General features: G+C 29.9%; 1 protein-coding gene across 2 annotated transcripts; it reads right to left on the bottom strand.

Moving 5' to 3' along the window:
• On the bottom strand, window positions 1-20889 carry LOC106468268 (crooked neck-like protein 1). 2 transcript variants are annotated; one of them, XM_013928690.2, is made up of 15 exons: window positions 20701-20888; window positions 16372-16461; window positions 15121-15183; window positions 14327-14418; window positions 13952-14035; window positions 12620-12861; window positions 10930-11108; window positions 9248-9409; window positions 6209-6337; window positions 5401-5613; window positions 4854-5000; window positions 3495-3689; window positions 2466-2612; window positions 1457-1549; window positions 1-286 (listed from the first exon to the last, which is right to left on the bottom strand). In XM_013928690.2, the coding sequence occupies exons 1-15, from the start codon at window positions 20749-20751 to the stop codon at window positions 140-142; spliced, it is 2034 nt and encodes a 677-aa protein (XP_013784144.1). In that variant the 5' UTR covers window positions 20752-20888; the 3' UTR covers window positions 1-139. The 2 variants fall into 2 exon arrangements, with proteins under 2 accessions (XP_013784144.1, XP_022252873.1); XM_022397165.1 differs by lacking the exon at window positions 4854-5000 and having other exon boundaries at window positions 20701-20889.
• Window positions 20890-22510: the final 1621 nt, after the last annotated feature.

Below are 22510 nucleotides of genomic sequence, written 5' to 3'. Positions count from 1 at the left end.
TTTTGTGGATGATGAAGTATAAAATTATTTTGAGACATTTATTAATATAACTTCTGTACATTACACGAGTTTTGAATAAGGGATATATACATGAAAGATTCCAGCAGCGGTCAGACAGAGCTGAAGCACTGAGGGTACATTAAGAGTCACACGACACAGGTACAGCTTCTGAAGTTTCGTTCTTCTGCTTCCACTTCTTTGCCATTTCAAGAAGGCGCAGGTGAGGTTGTGCTGCTTCGTTTGTAGGGAAGATGTAATCATAATATTCTTCCCATCCTCCATCAGCCTAGTTGATAGAGAAAAAAAAATAACCAAATGATTTACAGACTTGTAAATTTTCGGTTTGTATTCTTCATGCTGCCAAGCTAGCAACAGAAAATACAAATAAATCTAGTGACAGTTTTAAAGATTATGTATAGAAGTAGCTTACATGAAACACATATATATCTCCAGTTACAGTAAGTTTTATAGATTCTACATAGAAGTAGCTTATAAAAAACACATATATATATATATCTCCAGTTACAGTAAGTTTTAAAGATTCTATATAGAAGTAGCTTACCTGAAACAAATATATATCTGCAGTTACAGTAAGTTTTAAAGATTATGTATAGAAGTAGCTTACATGAAACACATATATCTCCAGTTAGTTAGTTTTAAAGATTATATATAGAAGTAGCTTACATGAAACAAATATATATCTCCAATTACAGTGTTATTTATTATTACAGTAACATTTTTGTAAAAACAACAACAGCATAAAACAAACATCCAAACACATGAAGGTAACTAACTGATCAAATTTAAAACAAAGTGTTTGAAAGACCATTTCTATCAGGACACTACCAATTTCATGTTGTTGAAGCATAATACTACCAATTACTATCATATATGGATATATATATATATGTGTGAATGTGAAAAATAAAGATATGTATGTAAAAACATGTGTATAGGCAAGTGTGTGTGTGCATATGAGTGACTATTATACTTACCCCTCCATTCTAATTATGTAACATTTATTTTACATTAAACACTGTTTCGAAACATTGTGTCTTTGATCTGAATTTCAGTTACATATTTTTACAAACACCTTTTTAAACAAGTATTTTATGCAATCACAGATTTATCAAACAGGACACCATACTCTTCATCATTTGAAAATATCTAGTTCAAATACATGGTTTTTCTTTAACTAAAGTGACTTACTTACGATTTGTATTAAAGTACACAAGGAAGTAAATAATGCTTTGTTTTAGAGAAATACTGTAATTTGATAAAGTGACCATTTCTATTATAAATTGTTTTATGTAATACAATAATCAGTAACAAATATTCGATTTGAAATTCCTGTATGGACCTAATAATTTTGCTTCAAACCCAGACAACTAAACATCTTTCAAAAACACTATTTCTGATTCTTTGAGATATAATACGATACTGAAAATTGACTTACTCCTGTTTCGGTCTGGATCTTTCTTCTTTTCTTAACTTTCTTTGGCAACTGTTTCTCAACTTTTTCTCTAGATAAGTCATCTCCATATGTTTCCTATAATGCAATGAACAGTATAACTTATTTTATAAAATAAGCTATTTCCAATTTAAACTTGGTGTACAGCTCAACTGAACATACTCTGGCATAAATGAGTTAACAAGAAAAAAGGATTAAGTTCATGGTTCTTGTACGTTTCAAGAGTTACTACATGAACTGTTTTTATAATGTCATTATCTCTAATTATTCTGATAAGATTCGACTTCCACTTTTACATCCTGCACAAAACGTCATGAAAAGCAGGATAAGGCTTCACCACCACCACAATGAAACGTATGAACATCATTATTAAAGTAAAACATGTTTTAGATAAATAATTATCTTTTTTTTACTGACAATTATTTATCCAACTAATCTATACCAAAAATTGACACTACTTTATAATCCCTCTTATACCCATGGACTGAAGAGGTTTAGGTACCAGATCATTATGGATCTTTACTATGCATGATATCAGTCACCAGGGTTTTTCACAAAACATATCCAGGACATGTTTTGTGGAAAACCTTGATTAACCAATCACTAGTGCTACAGAGAAATGATGCTGTATAGTGAATGTGCACTTGGAAAAAAAGAAAAATACACTTGTAGTAGATGTATACGTGCAAAAGTAGTTTTGATGCAGATCAGTTGAAAATTGATTTGCAAAAAGGATAAAGTACAGATGATGCAAATAATGAAACCATGTTTCAGTTACGTTTTTCTATATCTTATGCACTTCTTAATAAATCAAAAATCATTTCACTGTTTAACATCTTAACTCCTGCCATAAATTGTTTTCTTCTCATCACTCTAGTAAGTTCCAAAATACTTGCTTTAATATCAATTCTTAAAGTTTATACAAATAAAAAAAAACACACTAAGACTTAGAATTATATGAATAACTGTAGTAATTGTTAAAATAAATACATACCTCAAAATCTTTCCAAGCTTCCAGTAACATCAATCGTTCCTCCTTTTCTTCAGAATGTTGAAGGGCTTTGTTTGCTTTATCATAAACGTGTCGAGCTTGTTCAGTTGAATTATAGGACTGTTCAAACTTGGCAAAGCTAATCCAGACCTTTTTAAACAATTTTTATTTTAATGAGAAATATCATTTATTAAAATATGATTTATAATTCTGGTTGATATATACTTATGCTTGTATATGCAAAATATATGTATATATTTTCTTATAAGGTGGAAGGATACGGATACACTTTGTGTTCCCCTTTAACTTATTTTGTCAATTTTCAATTTTGACTAAATCTTTCATGGATATTAATAAAATGGAAGTGTAACCATTTTCTTAAATCATAGGGCACATTTTTCTGAATATAAAATATGTGCATTATCATTCATAAAAAAACAGGTTGATCCCAAATTTATGTGATCATGAATATCACGTTCAAATATTTTATAATTTTAGATGTTCGGCTTACCTTTACCTTTCTTGGAGTTCATAATGTATCTACATAAAACCTTTACACATGAAGATTACTTGTATAAATGAAACTGATTTCAATGGCTTTATTTTTACTAAACAATGCAGGTATTGCATCTTTTTTATAAAGCAAGAAGTGTTAATTTCTAAATAAAATGAGAAAATACAAGAACTCAAATTTGAATAATTTTCAAAACTATTTTCTAATCTACTTTTAGTACTTTCAACCTGAACAAGCACCTTATGAAATACACAGGCTAAGCAGCTAGGTCAAAGACCCCCTAAGGTTTAGACATAATCCCTAATTTAGAATTTACTGACAAAAGAAAGACAACATGTCAGCAACATTTGCCACCTATTAGTTGCTCATAAACAAATAACAGGACTGTTTATTAGTTATAACACATCACAATGGAATTATAAAGCAAATTCAATGTCATATCACAGCTCAAACCTACAGTCAAAATTACTACATTGTTCAGTAAGCTTAAAAATGAAATGCATATACTCATAACTCACTTTTACATGTTGAGTTCTTTCTAGCAGTCTCTCGTACAGTTGCCTAGCATTCTCAAACTCTTCCTGTTCAATCTCAAAATCAATGTAACCTTTCCAGATCACTTCAGGCATATCAAGTCTCGGCTGATTGATAGCTATCTCATAAATAGCTCGGGCTCTAGCAATGTCTCCTAGAATTGTTTCCAGTTCAGCAAACTGTGCAAATCAAAACAAAGAAGGAATGATGCAAGTGGACCAAACTTATCATATACTCTTATAATACAACAGTTAATTTTATGTTACAATCACAGTTTCTTTATCATGTTTTTGTCTCTATTATTAAGGACTTCAGTTAATTTTATGTCACAATCACAGTTTCTTTATCACATTTTTGTCTCTATTATTAAGGACTTCAGTTAATTTTATGTCACAATCACAGTTTCTTTATCACATTTTTGTCTCTATTATTAAGGACTTCAGTTAATCTTATGTCACAATCACAGTTTCCTTATCATGTTTTCGTCTCTATTATTAAGGACTTCTGTTAATGTTATGTCACAATCACGGTTTCTTTATCACATTTTTGTCCCTATTATTAAGGACTTTCCTCAAATATAAGTGGAATATTACTTTATACCTTTCTTTCTTCTGATGTTACAACATTTTCTTTCACTAATGGTGAATAAGTTATGTTTTTTGTTGAAAATGAAACAAGATAAATATGTTGTTCCCTATTACTATTATTTTATGTACCAAGTTATGCAGAAAATGTTTTAAACTAATACAATATCAGTGATGTTTTATGTTTTTTAATGGATATTTTATATTAAAGTTTTTGTACAGATTAGTGTTTAATGCTTTTAATAAGTTTTAAGTGCATGCATAAAATGCAAATACACACACACACACATCTTATATGTCTATATATATTCATACTAGATCCTATTGTACTTTACATGCTATAAAACATGATTATAAAAATTAGTTTCTCCAGTCAAGAATGACTGACATCCCTCTTCTCTCTCTCTATGTTTACATATATAAAATACTAGAAACTCTTTACAGCACAGTACATATATAAAAATAACTTTATGAAGCACTTGGATGTTTTTTGTGTGAATATTTAAAATTTTATTTTACTTCTCCCTAAAATCAAGAAGTTCTACAAGAACAATAATTTATAAATAGAAGAAAAAAATGTTTTGCCTAGATTAGTTTTTTGTCTGACAAAGATGTCAAAGGAAAAAATAAATTACAATAAATACATTTCTTTATGGTAAAAGGTCACCTTTTAAAATTATATTTAAGAGTACATTTCAGATCAGTAATCTGACAGTACAATCTAGTTTCATGATAATAATTAGTGTTCCAAACATTTACCTTCAACCATGTTGAGCAGTTCTCAGGAGAAAACTCAAGGTATTTTTGATACAGAATTCTACATCGATCAAACTCTCTCAGCTGAATTTCTAAATCAATGTACCCGCGAAACAGCTTATCCTTAGGACTCATTCCGATGGCTCTTCCCTACAAATATTATTGATGCATAATAAACTTACACAGAACATAATGACAAAAGAAAAAAAAGTTAGTGACCAAAAAATCCTCCATAAAGGCATCTCTCTCTTTATTATGTAAAAACAAACCAATGTACCTCTTTATTCTGGACAAAATCTCCACTGTTGCATATGAGGTCATGGCGAAATAAAGTCAACTAAACAGTTAAATGGATAATTTTTGTAAGTCCAAATTTTTAAACTACCATAGATCGAAGTTATGTTATTTGTATCCTGTCGCAGTTAAAGTAGTTTTTGTGGCACATTCATCAATGAGACTTAGTTTTTCATACTGAAATACAAATTTCTTGGTCATTTATGAAAACTAGCATTAAAGGTTTGAAAGTTAGATTATATTACACCATACTTACCAGCAGTTTTCGAGCAGCAGTAAGATTCTTTTGTCTGATTTCAAACTGTGCTGCAAGAAGCCATATTTTAGCAAATGTAAAAACTTTATGTGGAATCAGCTGTATGCATGCCTGGTAGACCTGTCGAGTCTGATCCATATCACCAACTTCTAGTTCCTCATATAGAGCATAGTTGATCCACAAGTATATGTATCGTCTCCAGTATCTCTTTTCCTGATAAATCAAAAACAATTTAAACTTAAACAATTCAAAAAATTTTCAATACTCAAAAACAAGTATCTCACTCAATAACATCAAAAATCTAACCTTTAAATATTCAACTTATTCAAATATTAATTTATTATTTATAAAACTACTACTACTACCATACTTTTGTATAGAAAAAAATAGGAATTCAAAACTCTAACAACTGTGATTTATAAAAAACAAAATAATTTCCTAATACTGAAACTTTTTAATTTCTTTCTTATGAGTATTATAGCTCAATTTCACATATTTAAGAGTATAAAGAGTTTTTCATGGCAAACATTTTTCACATGTTTTTGTAAAAAGTGGTATTTCTTTTGAGAAAATAATCTTAATCCAAACAATGCATGCTTCACATGTTTTAGTTCTTAGTTTTATAGAACACAAAATGTCCCCCAGAGTTGTTTGCATAACTAATTTATTTTTTGTTATACTAATGTTTCTCCCTCCAGCATTATATCTACTTGAGAGACTGGTGGGTTTTGGTAGCTTTATAACAGTAGATATGTGCTTTGCTTATGTATGTCAACAGTACATATCCAACACCTATTTGACATCGAACCTTTGATGGAGGAACATTCGCAATAGATCTTTCATACACTTCCCTCGTGACATCGATGTTCCCTTCACTTTCCATCAGTCTGAGATAATCAAACCAGGCATCATAGTTGTGAGGATTACTCTTTACTTCCTAGAGATAACAGTAAAATAAAAATAAAAACAACAGAAAATATTAACAGATAACACAAGTTATGTTTAGATTGATTGATTCCAGTCTTATCATTTACATAAATCAATTCAGGTTCTGTCAACTAGCTTTCTTCAAATAAGAAACATTATAATTAACCTCTGAGCACACATATGCTTAGCATCCTAATTTTAATTAAAGTAGCATCATTTCAGTAAAGATACTATGCTAGTACTAACTAAAAATATAAATAGTTTAGTTTCAATCACTTATTGTAAGTCAACTTAAATATTTCGTCAGTAGAATTAAATTATTATAATATGATTAACAATCTATAACTGTTACAGAACTGAAGACTTGTAGCTGTAGGATTGTACTCTCAAAGTAAACAATATTTTGGGCTACAATCCTAGCACTGCCTAACATAGTTTGCTCACTTTAAGTTAAGCCTAAATCTATACATACTAAGTTTCAAATGTTAAGTAATCTTTAATGCAGTTAGTCTCACTTACTTGCAAACTATGAATGTCAAACAACTCAAGTCATAAGTTTCTCCGGATATTCTGACAAAAATATGTGTCACTGATGCACTATTCAACAAAATGGTATTGTAGTAGCACTGTTCTTTTAAACTACCCCATGAAAATAATTCAACATCTGGTCCATGTAACAATAATAAATTACTTTATTTCCTCCCTTGATGTTTCTACAAACGTGAGCACTTGTATACTGTTGTAAACTGATATACGCCTATATTAGAAATGACGTTAACTAATGTATAACAAATCAACTTAACTAACATGAAATAACTGCAATAGTCAACATGACTAATTCAATGATCTACCTTGAAATAACTGTACCTACTATCCTCTCCACTATCTTTCAACTCACTTTCTAACCTAACCTAATGATGCTTGAACATCTACATTTGAATAAACTGAAAAAACATGATGTCACATGCGTGTTCTACATCCTGTAACTAGCAAATTACAACATTAATAATATAGCTAACAACAGTATTATTTAATAGTTCTACAACAAAAGCTGTTTCAATTCTACAATAATAATTACAATTAATAATAATGAATCTAAATTATAAGCACTGGCACCTCAAGTTAAAAAAAACCTGCATAACCTAGTATCACCAGGTTTCTTTTTTTGTATTTTTTTAAATAAATGTAACTTATGTATTTGTCATTAGTGGTAAATTAAGTTATGTCTACTTATATTTTACAAAACTTTGTTAAAAGAGAGACATATTAACAGGTTGCTGAGTCCTACATTAACAAACAATATTTCTCATGCTGAAACTGTATAAATATACAAGAAAAATTTCCTAATTATTTAAAAATACAAAGCCTGTGAATGCTAAGTTCAACATCTTTTATTTTACTAGCAACTCTTCAAAGTTTGGTTTCATTTAATTACATCTTAGAAGCATAAAGAAATGGCTTATGAAGTCTAATAATAAAGAGGAAGATGGTTGACAAAACACAAAACATTTTATTTACAAGGTTCAAATGTTTTAGAATACATTTATTCGATCTTCAGTGAAATTTGAAAATAGTGTTACAAAGATATTTATTAAATAATGCTATAGTATTATAAATAACTAGTTTACTTAGTTAATAAATGTCTTTGTAACACTATTTTCATATTTCACTGAAGTTCAAATATGTGTATTCCAAAACATTTGAACCTTGTAAATAAAATGTCTCGTGTTTTATCATCTGTCTTCATCTTTATTATTAGACTTCGTTTCCCTCATAATGAATCTACTGCCAATGGCTTCTAAAAAAAAGACATCAGGATATTGATAACATTTTATTACAATCCCTGATAACACTGAAAATTTCTGCAAGAGCACCCTTAAGAACTTACAGCATGAAATTGTCAATATTTATCTATAACTTCTCCATTGAATAATAGAAAATACTCAGTAAGTCTAAACTCTTACCTACAAAAAATGGTTAAATATGAAAACAAGACCCTTTCATGCACTTATATCACTGAATCAGAACCTCACCCAAAAACAATCTTGCCATCATATTGAAGAACTTGTCACTGAATGAAAACAACACATCATGTGCAGCTAAAATTGAACATCTTGAATAAAATATGGGCTGTTAACAATCAAACAGTGGAAAAGCATCCTTATAGATTGATACTCCTGGTAATAACAATAACCATTGCAGAATTCAAATTCTTGAATATAAAAACAATTCTGGTTGGATAAAATTTTATTAATCTTCTAAACAAGACACCCTCTGATACTGAAATCACTCCTCTTAGTAAAGATTTTGAATTTTCTCCTACCAACTTTATAGTTAGGGAATTCCTTTTTAATCATTATGAGTTTTCTCAAAGGAACTCGAGTCTTTGAGAATTCTTTCAAAATGAACCTCACTCTACAATCACCAAATCCAATCACTTCCAAAGAAAAAGCTTTCCGGAAACCTCCCAAAGATAGTGAACCACATTTAAAAAACAATATTATGTCAGTTAAAATTACTCAAAGATCAAAATAACTAAATCATTTCCTTAATCTCACCTAATAAGAAACAAACTCTTAAAAAAACAAAATTTGAAAATACTGACATAATAATAACCAGCACAAGAGTGGTGCAATAGTTATTAAAAATAATTACATCACTGAACTTAAAAAACTAAAAAAAAAAGAAGTCTGCCAAAAATGTTTTGAGGAATCATTATGCTTTAGGCTTCATTTCATTTTTTAAATATTTATTATTTTAATAGAGAAATTCTCATACGTGGCTATTTCTAAACCTTGAAGAAACTTTTATGGAAGTCAAACAATGGTGCTTTTCTAAATATGCTACAGTTATTATAGTATTAAAAAAATAATAAAAGTTCATAACAAATAAAACATCTGCAAATATAAAGAAGACTTACCTCTTCATACTGAAATCTTCTCTTGCTCACTATAACATCTTCTATACCAGCTCGATCACCATATTTCTTTTCATGGATTGTGTAATTCTTAAAGAGTTCTTGAGCTTTCTCTTTTGGAATGTGATCAAGGGCATATTTGTAAATAACCCGCACCCTGTCATGCTGCAATAACATTTTAAGCTTACTTTAAAAACAGTTATTTTAACACTTATGGAAACAAATTTTGGAAATGAATAAGTTGAAGTTTCAATCAAAATGTTTCTTAAATTAGAATTCATTCTCTACCTGTTAAAGCTGGAAAAAAATAACGTTGGGATTTTTAATAATTTTTGTGTGTGAAAACATAATGTTACATTTTTTTTTGCCAATAAGTTGGTCAGATGAGATTTAATAAAATGACTTAAAGTATATATTTAATTACTGCTTAAATTAAGAAAATTCACCCATGAAGTTAATTTTTTTTTTTCAAACGACTCTGGTCAAAGTATAATATTTATTACATTACTAGTATCCTACATGTATTTTACTTGTAAGGATGGTATAAATTTGATTCTGATAAACTTAATTTTAACACATCCCTCAGGAGCCAAGGGGAGGAACTGTTTAGAACCACCTTGGTAAATATTGTGCAGCAAGCCGAGTACAACATTATGCCTGCAGCTGCTTTCAAAGTGTTCCTGTCTGTTTTTCCTACTGCTGACTATCGTGATGTTTTGACCTTCACTACCGAATCGCAGGTGAAATTGTTCATATCTCAGTTGAAAGCTAAACATAAAATGGTGATAGCAGAAGCATAAAAAGTTGTTAATTGCTTAATTCTTGATGCTGAGAATATGGCTTTATTGATATATACTGAATTTACTCCCAATGGGTTGACCTTAGTTCCAGCTAGTAGGGAGACTTGAGACTTAAAAAATTATCAATTAACAAACGAAAACTTGTCTCGAAGTTGTTTCAAAAAGATACATCCCAAACCACCTTCTTTGGGAGTGTCCAGATTGAACTTACTTTTAATATTCAACACATTGTAGTGTAAAGACAGAATACCTCTGCTTGTCATTTGGACACATCCATGCCGCCTGTGCTTGGCCGTTAAGCTCGTGATGCACTGATGGATTTCAATCACATACCACTTTTCTCAGCCCCAACGCAAAAAGAGTGCAGAAACTACCTTCTTTTTATCCAATAAAAATGTCCAAAAATTTTCAGTACAACTTAAGAAATTTGGGAATGGGTAGTTTTTTTACCCCTGACAAAAATGTCCCCCACTGGTTTGTGAGGGGTCTGTTAAGTTATATATAACTACATTTCTACAAGCCTTTTTGTAATTAGGCTGATGGTCTCTAGTCTTACCTACATAAAAGCTACTCGAGAAAAGAAACTTAGCACACTACTAACACACCATTAAAATTTTTTTAAACACTTCCATATCAAATGGTCCTGAGATAAACTGTTTATATCATATTTAATATCACCTCTCAACTGAATAACACTGGTAGTTTCCAGTAAAAAAGTTGACATTAGCAGAAATCTGTTCAAATGTGCCAAACTTATATAACCTTGTTATATAACAATAATTAAGATGACATTTAAGTATATTAAACATATTTTTGGGAGCTTTTTTTAAAATGGAAGAACTTTTAAATTTCCCTAACATCTATAAATAAATAAATAAATTAAACCTCTCTCTGGTTTTCTTCAAACTTTGCAAATGCAACAAATAGTTTTTCATCCATGTATTCTTCACCATAGAACTCTACAGATCTTTCATACACTTTCCTAGCATTGGAGATGTATCCATTCTGTTCTTCAAATCTGGCATATCGGACCCAGTTTTTTATTTCTGGATGGACTATCACAAGTAAATTGGAATGAAGGAAAATACTTTATGGACTATTAATATACCCACATATAAACAAAATTATGTGAATTTAATTATGAGAAAATACACAATTTGATCATGATTGCACATTATACAACACTTGAGATGTATCTTATTAGCTAGGGTCAAGATATTCATATTTAAAACCCACCTTATTCTAGGGAATAAATGAAATAACCAACAACAAGATCTGGATACACTTTTCACAAGACATAATAAGGTATTAAATGGCAATCTGATTTGTACATTATTTGTATTATATTTCAGATCTGTTTCCACAAAATAAGATTAATTTTATCTCTATTTCATTTCAACATATGACAGTACAGACTAATAAAGACATGCAATGAGTCTCCAATATATTGTAGGGTATTAGGCTAATATTTGTGTGTTCTGTTAGAGATGCTCTGTTCTTACTTTAATGTTATTTTCATTAACAGTATGATTTGAATATTTGTTATTATTTTTTCTATTATTATGCTTTTATTAGAAAGATTATTTGAATTGTTAGCTTAGTATATGGATTTATAACTAACCTTAATCTCCTAAGCTGGCCAAACCATATATTATTGGAATTATGACCAAAAACATTTGTCAAATGAGCAAAGTCAACTGATGAAATAGTGCATTCTAGTCTTCATAAGTAAAAATGTAAAAACAATATATTTAATTAGCTATGCTCATTACGAGGTACATTTTTTTTAGCTCTAACTGACGTGAATAGCTTGCTTTGACAACAGATTAATATCAACTACAAAAGACATTCAAATTTTTAAAGACACATCTGCAAAATAAATGATACATTGGTTTAAATTATTTGTACTCTATGATATTACGCTTACAAAGATGGGACGTATTTTTCTATATCTCTGTTTGAAGTTTCTTATCATACTTTTTCAAACTGGAAAAACATGTCAGTTATATCTGACAAAACTGAGTTTCACGAATCAGTTTCAAAACTATTGCAATTACTTTACCCATTGATGGATTTTATTTGTTACCACAAGCTTTTTTTCCTTTTGTTCTATATATTTTATGTTCATAAGTGTGAGTTTGTAAAGTGGAAGTAAAGAAAATAAAATGAACATTAGTTTGAAACTTAGAGGAATGAGAATAATCATCATGTGAATAAAAAATAACAATATCTGATGTAAGTTTCCTTAAGAAAGAAATACTAATCAAAGTTTGGAACTAATCATATTTTGAGAAGGGACATAATAACAAAGTGAGTATATTATTCATAAATAAATAAGTGTTTTAACTGCTAGTAAAATAACTGTAAACTATTATTAATAATTTTAATTTCCAGTACTATATAACATAAGAAGAAAAGCTGGCATGAACAAAATAACAAACAAATATCTTAACACATATAATGTAGCAGGTTCTTCATCATAATAAAGAGGTTATATATTTTCCTAGTTATAAAGCAGTTGTCACAGTAAACATAACTATTAACTGTCTAATCATTGTAGTATTATGAAGGATATATCTTTCATAGATGTTTCTTGCTCTTTCTAATTCCTTGTAGCGTAGCTCAAACTTGATGTATGTAAGCCATGGCTGCTCATCTGGTTCCCACTCCATCCAACGTTCAAATATTTGTCGAGTTCCAGGGATGTTACCCAGCATTTCTTCCATGTAGCTGTACTTGTACCAGAACTGGTTGACTCGTGGCAGGATGGACACTGCTCTGTCCCACAAATTCCTGGCATGGTTGATCTGTCGATGTCTTTAAAAACATATCTAAATCACTTCACATTCAATGTTTAAAAATTAAAACTTGTATATATAAAACAGTACTGATGCAATGATAGTTTTCTAAATACCAAACAATGCTACAAGTGGCATTCATTCTAAATCAATTATCGCTGGTTAACTTAAAACTGCTATAAACAGAAATGTTTAGCTTTTATAATCAAAGTTAATGGAGCAGTAGATTTTAACATTTTATATAAATTTACTGAAACTAATTACCAAAATTATCTGTATTCGGTTTACTTTAATGCCCTACCATATCTAAGGGTAGTGGTGTTTGTTGAATATAAATGAAAAACATTCTTATTAGAATTAGTATATACCTAAAGAAAGTAGTTTACACTTTTTAACAATATATCTTAGCTAAATTTTAAAAGATTTTCTTTTGTTTTGTTTAAGGCAAAGCAACTAAGGATATCTGATGCCATCCCTAATTTCTAACTTTTGACTAGATAGACAGAGCTAATCTTAGGCAAAATTGTGGCCTGTGAAAACTTTGTATTTGATGCCCATTCCCCTGTAAAATTAATATGAACTGCTTATTGCAATGTCTATTTTGGCATTCCATAGGATGGGCGCTCTGTGTGGGAGCACACATCGCTAACCCCAAGGGCCAACTTGTAGATGGAATGGAACCAGCTAGCAGCAACCAGTGACATCTCTTGGGATAATATTTTATCATCAATTAATGGTGTAATTACAGTAAACATTATATCACCTCCACCACTGAAAGGGTGAGCATGGTCGATGCCGGGTTTCGATTCCTCGATCAACAGACTGCAAGTCAAGTGTCTAACCACCAGACCATGTCTTTTACAAAACAGTAGATTTAGTAATTATTTGCAGTTAATTAAAATAACATAAAAACACAACATAAATATAAAATATTTAATCCAAATTAATTTCACTTGAAACACAAGGATACAAGTTTATTTGTATGATGTTTAAATTGTAGCCTTTACCCAAATATACTGATATATATCACAGTAATGATTATAACATGATTGTATCAGATATAAATCAATTAAGAACATTATACTCAGTTAACTGAGCAAAAATCTCACCTCATTTCCATTTCAGCATACTTCAGCCACAAGGTAACGTTTCTGTGGTCCACGTCCAGTGCTCTTTCGTAAACTGAGCGAGCCCTAGAAGACAAAAAAAAATGTCTAAGCAACTCACAAAAACATAATTTCTTAAGCCTTTATAATTACCAACAGGTATCAGGTTAATATTGAAAGTTTTATGTCAATTTTTGTCACCATGTATAAATAAAACCAAGTTAAAATTATTATGCACATTTTTTATTATCAACACAAAAGTACGTATTTGTGATACAAAATGATCACTAAAATTTGCCAAAATCAGTTTTTTTCTCCAAATCTTTGTACTTGTATTAATATTATATATTTTTCTTTTTTTAAATTAATTTTTGTTACCTTTGAATTTCTTTCTGACTCTCCTCCCATTGGGCATATTTGATCCAATTTGAAATAACTGCACGATTTTTTCGGATACTGTCTTCAAAGGCCTGTTATTAATATAAATACAATTTCTAATGTACATTGTATATGAAATATAAAGATTATATGAACAAGTGAAATGCACTAGTGGTACAAAATGTTTAAATGCCATATAACATACGTTTTTTTCCCTTGAATCAATTAACAAAGTTCTATATTCACAGCTTAATCTAATGTATATTAAGAATAAAAAATATGTTGAAAGTCAATCAATATATTTCCTGTACATTTTATTAGTTAAAATACATGCAATAGGATTCAAGTACATAAGAGTAATCTGTATAGCAAAGCTACACAATTGGCAATCTATGTTGTGCTTACTACGAGTATTGAAAACTGATTTTTAGTGTTATAAGCCCCCAGACTCATCACTGAGCCATCGGGAAACCTGTATAATAACATCATGATATTCTCATAATGAATGATACACAAATTTTTAATGTGTATTAAACTTCATGCAAGTCTTATTAAATCATGTCTACTTCTATGTTGAAAAACATAAATTTTACTTATGCTACAAACTTTATATTGAATTGATCATTTAAAAGACTAAAACTGATCACACAAGAATAACAAATGCTAAAATTGTACTAGATCTTATAATTTCAAGAGAAATGTTTTCAGAAAAATCAAACTGTTAAAAAGAGTTATTTTATATTTATGTCAATTACTGTCGTATATTTAGAAGAAAAATCATTCATCAAACTTACTTTTCGTTTTCTTAACTGATACTCAGCCAATTCATCTGGATCAGAGATCTTCTGTTTTGGTGGCTGTTAACAAAAATGACCAGTACATTAAGTTAATACTATTGAGAGAATTATGAAAGCCAGTACCACACCATGAGTTTTATATATACCAAATAAATATGTTTTGTTTAAAAGATAAACACCAAACTTTTAGAATGGTAACATATTCAGTTATGCAGAATTTGAAATTACAATTACTCATTGTTATTGTTCTCTCAACTTCTTTTGTATCTTACTGCAACAATGTTAATCAAGTGTGTATTGATAATTAATTATAAATAAATAAAGTTTCTGAAATAACAAAAATGATTTGAGAATGGTCTTGAAGACAGACAAAATACACAAGGGAGAGTTTTGGATATTTTCACATGTTAATTAAACATCAGCATTATTTTGTTTAATGAGCAAGCCTAAAAACATTCAGAAATTAAAAGTAAAAAAAAATACTTAGTAGCCAATGTCTGAAATTCATATTATTTAGTTGGCCCTAACTCATCGGCCAAATACAAAAGCAAAAAATAAATAATTCGCCCTTTAGGACCAATTGTAATTTTAGCATCCTTCCTATTTTATCTTGTTGTTATATGTGCATTTCTATATTTTTTCTCCCTAAAACAATAGTTGTGTTTTTGTCTTGTGACAGCATCTTCTTTACTTAAATCTCACAAGTGGAGCTTCTAGCTTTCTGGAGATCCTTGACCAATTTTTAAACATTATGGGAAATCCCTATGATGTCTGAAAGGTAAAGGAGCTTTCTGGAAAATGAATGGCAGGATTGATTCAAACTTAGTATGATAAATATTAACATCACAATGGAAAAATATCTTACCCTTTGTTTGGTACTGAAATAGAAATCTCAAGTCACATTTTTTAATGTTTATCTAGATTAATATAAAGATCATTTACATTTGAAGAGTGATATAATCAAAACCTGTTGTTTTCAATCACAGCTTTTTGTTTACATGTTAACACATATATGCACATACATGTTTGTAATTGATAAAATGGAATTAACACATATATATACACACACACATTTTGAAGCGAAACAGTTGAACCTGATAAGGACCTGTCAGAATTTTTTATATTTGTTTTCTTTCCAACACTTATATGATATTTTATTAGACCAAATCAAAGATAAAGAGTAACTGCACCACATTTCAATATATGAGAAAATTACACGCAAATTTGGTATGGTTAGTTATTACTCACTGGTGGAACAATTTCTAAGTCACGTTCTTTTGCTTCTCGTAATAACTGTTCTGCTGTTATCTGAATTTCTGCTGGGGTTTTATTTTTAACCTGAGAAAAATTAAAATATTGTTAATAATATCCACATTAATTCGTATCACAATAAAAGAGATATCATAACACAAGACTAAAGAAACAAGCATGGGCAAGGCAATAGGAAATAAATTTGTCCAATAACGTTAATTTTAGTCTCCAATAGCCCACATACTCTTTAAATCTTATACACATTATAATATATTATGCAAAAACACCAACTGAAAGAAGTATCCACAATGAACAAACAACAAAACTTACAAAGCATCAGCAAGTAGGAAAGTTTACCCAAGTTATTTCTTATCAAACTCTTATAAACACAAAAGTGGCATAGCTACATTCTACAAGTAATTTTACTGACTTTATTATAAACATATAAATTAGACTTAAAGTTAACATTATTAGGATAGGCTTAAACTATTTTCTAATCTTGCAAAAGAGCTAACAAGAAGGTCTACAAGTTTAGATTTATTGTTAACAACTAATTAAGATGTGGTTGTAAGAGTTTAAGTGGGAAAACTTTTGGGGAAAAGCGATCATTGCATCATCAGGTTTGAAGTTTTGCTACATATTGGCATAAAAAAATGAGAGTTTAGTTCCTAATTTTTCCAAAGTTAATTGTGATGTCATGAGACAAGATTTATCATAAATGAATTGGGATAATGAGTTAAAAGGTGATGTTGGAACAGATTTGGGAAATTTCTAAAAATAGATTTCAATTTAAGATAGGCATGCTCCTAAAAAAGAAGAAAAATCAAGGATAAATGCCATAAGTAGAAGAGGTTTATAACACTGGCTAACAAATTTATATTTTTCTTCTGTATCTTACAAAAGATATTGTAAGGTTTCTTGTCTCTAAAAATCTAATTAAAAAATTTCTATCATGCCTAGTTTTCCAGAGACCAAACATTTAGTTTTGTCTATCTAGAAAGTTGTTTGGTTGGGCTATCATGATTATATATATTTAAAAAAATTATAAACAAAGCAATTTGACGACCACATTTGAAAATTTTAAGGTGTACAGTGAGGCATATAGGTATGATGGGAGTGAGTTCAGTGAACAAATTAAAACTAGAGCATCTTTTCTCCGAACATCTTGTCCTACAAAACATCTCAGTGTTTGACAAATGCATTTAACGTTTTATCAATTTCTTATTAGCTATAATGTCAATATGATGTTTGCATTAAATATACTAAATAAGCAATTTATCTTATAAAAACCTGGAACTATGTATATCTTGAAAACTATATGTGATACAAAGAAAACGTATTTTCTTCAGTCTTCTTATACCTGATAAAGATTAGTTATTGTTTCCTGTGAGACAATCTTTGTTAACCAGTGTAACTGATTACCTATAAGCATCGATTAAACTGATTAATGCATAAAAATAATCAACTAATTAAAATTAGTGTTTCTCATTATTCCAACTGTCCAAGTAATTGAAATATTGCTATGATGTTTCTTTGTTATTTTTATTTAATTCAATGTTGTTCAACTTAATCAATTAGGGTCACAACTAATGGAAATAATCAATTAATCAAAATTAGTGTTTCAAATTATTTTTACTTTCAATTCCAACAACCTACGTTTCATGTGAGAATAATCAATTAGTTGAATGTAATCAATTAATGATCTTGACAATAAATTAAATATCAAATTTCACTAATAACAATGATTTAGCCATAAGTGTAAGAGATTAACTGATAGATAGGAAAACTAAGGATTTGGCTATATAAAAAGAAATTACGAAATTGAAAAAGACTTATGACAAACATCTTGCTGATAAGGTACAAATTAGTAGCATAGATTGTTTTTTAAGTATATTAAAAGTATGCAAAATGTTCAAATGGGGATTAGGTCTTGAGAGGATGCTAATGTCAAAGTTTTGTTGAGAACCATCAGATTGCTAAGCTTTTAAATGTTTTCTAAGGGAAAATCTTCCATTGCTAAATTGTTTTAGTTTATTTACATACGTTATCTGGATGATGGAAAGGGTGTAGACTTGGTGTACTTAAATCTTCAAAAAGATTTTGGTAAAGTGCCACACAAGAGATTAGTTATTAAAAATATATTTGTTGGTGTTATGGAAAGATCAGTAAATTATACTGTATGACAGATGGGTGAGAGAAAGCAAAAAGTTGTAATTGGGTCCAATTAAGCTGGATTCTTGTTACTAGTGAAGTGTGTTAGCCTTTGCTTTTTCTTATTTATATTAATGACTGAAGAAACATATCTTAGTGTAGTCAGTGATGGCCCTGTACAAAACTCAATCCTGGGGCCCCTATCCTATATTCTTATCAGTAATACTACACTATAACTTTCAAACGGGGAAACAGCTATTCTATGCACTGAGAATATAATGTATTGCATTATAAAACAATACTCATAAAAAAAAAGGATCACAAAGGCAGTATGTTATAAAATTATAACTAAAGTTAGTTGTAGTAATAAAAACCAGAGAAACAGAAAGAAAATCATGTGAGGAACAATACACGAGTAATTACACTATCAAGAGATATTAGTATCTTAGAAATATAAACCATGCTTTGGGATTGGTAGAAAAGTCTTAAAAAAATTTATACGTTTGTGTCTACAGATGAGATAACTTGGCTTGTAATACACTATGTGTTAATATTAACTTGTTGCCAACATATTTCAAATAAATGTAACTGAGTCATGATGGCAGGGGCCTTGATCCTCCTACTGATTTAGGCTCCATGCAACTACATAAGTTGCATGTTTTTAAAACTGCCAGTAAGTATATTGGTGTACAAGTCACCCAAGCTCTGTTGATAATAGAAAAGCTAATAAATTTTAGGGTGTATTGACACACACATTGATCACAAGTCAAAAGAGTTAACTGGCTCTTTATACAAACTACTAAGATCTCACTTGGAATACTGTGTACAGTTTTGGTATCATTATCCAAGAATGTTTATCTACTCATTGGAAACAGTTCAGAGGCAGGCTACTTGGATGACTCTTGGAAGCAAATGATTATCTTATGGGAATAGGTTAAGGTTTCTCTATTTTCTCTTGGAAAAAAAAAAAGGATAAGAGATGATCTTCTGGATGTGTTAGAAGATTATTCTGATGATCAATATGATGAATTGAGAAAAAAATACAAACACAATTGTATGTTTAACAAATAATTCACTTATTAACAACCATGTTTGTTTTTCTCAATTCTGTAATTATGGAGCTTCACCAAGTATCGACAGCTTCAAGTATCAAATATGATGAATGTTTCTGTTTTGATTATGCTATATTCTGAAAAGAATAGGAAGAGAAAACACTAGCTTAAGGTTTGAAAATATAGGTTAGGCTTCAGTTATAACAATTTTATTAAGAGTTTAAAAGAGGAATCACAAATTTCCTGAAAAATAAAGTGTGAGTTTAATATTTTACTTTCCTCAAGAACAGATTTGTAGGGACAGCTTTGGAGAACCAAATGGTTCCTTATTCATATGTTTTGTTATAATGTCTAAGTTTATTTAATTCTTCTATATTTTCAGGGTTTACACATACATATTCTTTGTGTTTAAACAACTTGAACACAGAGTATTACTGTCTATTGATCTTTCTGATATTAGTAATTCCATGGGCATGGAATCATGCTTAAGTATTTAAATGATAAGGGCTGCTTTTGAAATGTTTTATTAGTTTAGTTTTGTGGACGGGTCAGCTTCAATCACAGGCAGCTAAACAAATTTGAACTTGGGAAGGAGGCATCTTAATACTTGCTATGGTAACTGTGACCATTGAATTCAAAGTTCAAAACAGGGACTTTCCCTGATAATCATGTACAAGTTTATACTCCCCATTTAAAGAGGCACTTTGTTACTGGGTCAAAATTAGGGGGGCATGTTACCCTTCCCTGGTTCTGATGCGGCGCCTATTGTCTAAGTGATCCAACAGATCCTTTGTTGTCCTTAGGTTATACACTAGTATACTGGTATTAACTTTTCATCAGCTTAAACTTTAGTTGAACTTACTAGTCGTACTACTACTATTATAGTATTAGTATTAATAATGCTACTACTAACAATAGGTCTAGTAGTAGTATAAGTAAAAGTAATACAATATAAATATAACGTTAGGAATAGTAATACTAAATCACTATAAGTATTACTACTGTCTTTTACAAAGAAATAACTTGGTTTAACTCAGTCTTGACTTTTAGTTTTACTATCAGTTTCAGGTAATAATAGTACTTATACTAATATTCATACTACTTCTACTAGTACTATATTTACCTTTGCCACTTTAGGCACTTTTTGTAATTTCTTATCAGCTGAGGAATCCATTTTCAGTATTATTACTTATCTGAAACTAACAGAATTTTAATACGTCTATAAACACATACTTCTTTTAAATTTTTAACGATAACCAAATGTCCATGATGTACAAAATTGTTATTAACCCTAATACAAGCAATATGTGTACTGTTGCGCTCTCTATACTATTGTATATATATAATATACAACTGAAATATTGTAATACAAATAATAATACATTTTCAAAAGCGTGGAACTTCAATTTATACTTGTTTTCTAATAATTGAAGATTGTTTTTATGGCGAGCCTATCCTAATAAGTTTCGATTTTTTTAAATTACCACCTTAAAATCAAACATGGAATTATTATTATAGCTATCATTTGGATTTACATGTTTTAGGTTTGTAATTTATTATACTAATATACAAGGTAACTGTTTATATATTTGTGAACCACTTTTAAAGCTAGAATTCATCTAACGCCTAAGTATACACAAGTTGTAATGTTATATTTAGACCATAAATAACATTAGTAATTCACGCCTACCTTCTTCGACTGTCGTTATACTGATTTTTGTTTTCAATTTTTAGCTAATCGTTTCCCGTTACTATATAAATCTTCACACAAATTCGTTGCTTTTGGGAAGGGTATGTAAGAGCCGTTTCCAATGCAAACTATTCATATACTTAAATCATAAAAATATGCTCAAATCGAGGATTTAGAATTTTCAAGATAGTAATATCTCTTTTACTTAATGGCATTGATGAACAAATGAATATGGGTCAACTTGGGGACCCAGGACTTTATTAAAAGAGACCTGCAACAAGTTGTACCCTAGGCGGGGTGAACAAAATATGGTTTCTTATAGCATATGAGAATCTTCGAACATAAATGACGAGTGGCCTATCCTCGTATCCCTTGCAACGCAATCAAGAAAAATATCTAGCTGGTAAAGAAACATATATTATATGTACACAAATTGCTCTCCAGACATATCCGTTCTTCTGTTGCACGCCTCAAGCAGTTGGAGAATGAAACGGGTATTCATAGTATTCCATATGAAGTACTTTGGTCAAGTCACTGTATGCAGCGCCTGTGGATTTCTGCGGGATTGGACATTATATAGCTCGCAGGAAAACAAGCAGAGAGGAGTATTGTGTTTTGAGCATAACAGTCTTATAAATGGCATTTTGAAATGGAAATTAAACCACATGACTATTGTCAGCATCCACGGAGTATGAACAGATGTAGTGACATGGACTATAATTACATGGCTGTGACTCCAAAGTCGTTTTAGTACAGCATAATCTACATGTAAAACATTTTGAAATATTTTATAAACTATAATTTATAGTCTGAGACTCACAAAATATATCAATAACTTAAATTCTGTCTAAAGTTACTGAATTTTATATCGTAGTTTTGGAATTGATATTTATATTAATGATTAAAAAAACTAAATTGAGAATACTTAATAATAAATCGCGCGTCCAAATTAACGCATATAAGATTATAAAGACTTGAATGAAGGTGAAACCTTTTGAGAAGATATTGTTGCGTCAGCGAAGTCACATGACTAGTGTCACGCCACGTTTCTAGAACTATCCTGTACTTTGGCGAATGCTCTAGCATTTACTAGATATAGGGTAGTCTGGTATATAAAAGAGGGCGACAACGTGACGGGACAATAATGTATGTGTAGATAGGGAGTAATTGAACTGCAGTCAGAAGTATTGTTGACGTTTGTTGATATAGCGTTTGTTATAGAGCGACTGTTGAAAATAAGTGT

The sequence above is a fragment of the Limulus polyphemus genome, unplaced genomic scaffold (genome assembly GCF_000517525.1).
Source record: "Limulus polyphemus unplaced genomic scaffold, Limulus_polyphemus-2.1.2 Scaffold86, whole genome shotgun sequence".
Taxonomy (NCBI): domain Eukaryota; kingdom Metazoa; phylum Arthropoda; class Merostomata; order Xiphosura; family Limulidae; genus Limulus; species Limulus polyphemus.
This window is presented reverse-complemented; position numbering and strand designations above follow the sequence as displayed.

What these genes read in the sequence shown, in the direction of transcription:
- LOC106468268 (XM_013928690.2), bottom strand. Translation starts at nt 20,751, where the DNA reads ATGGATTCCTCAGCTGATAAGAAATTACAAAAAGTGCCTAAAGTGGCA. An exon ending in ACTGCTCAACATGGTTGAAG is followed by an intron (nt 3,690 to 4,853) that starts GTAAATGTTTGG and finishes TGATTTGCACAG; the next exon opens with TTTGCTGAACTGGAAACAAT. An exon ending in AAGCTTGGAAAGATTTTGAG is followed by an intron (nt 1,550 to 2,465) that starts GTATGTATTTAT and finishes ATTGCATTATAG; the next exon opens with GAAACATATGGAGATGACTT.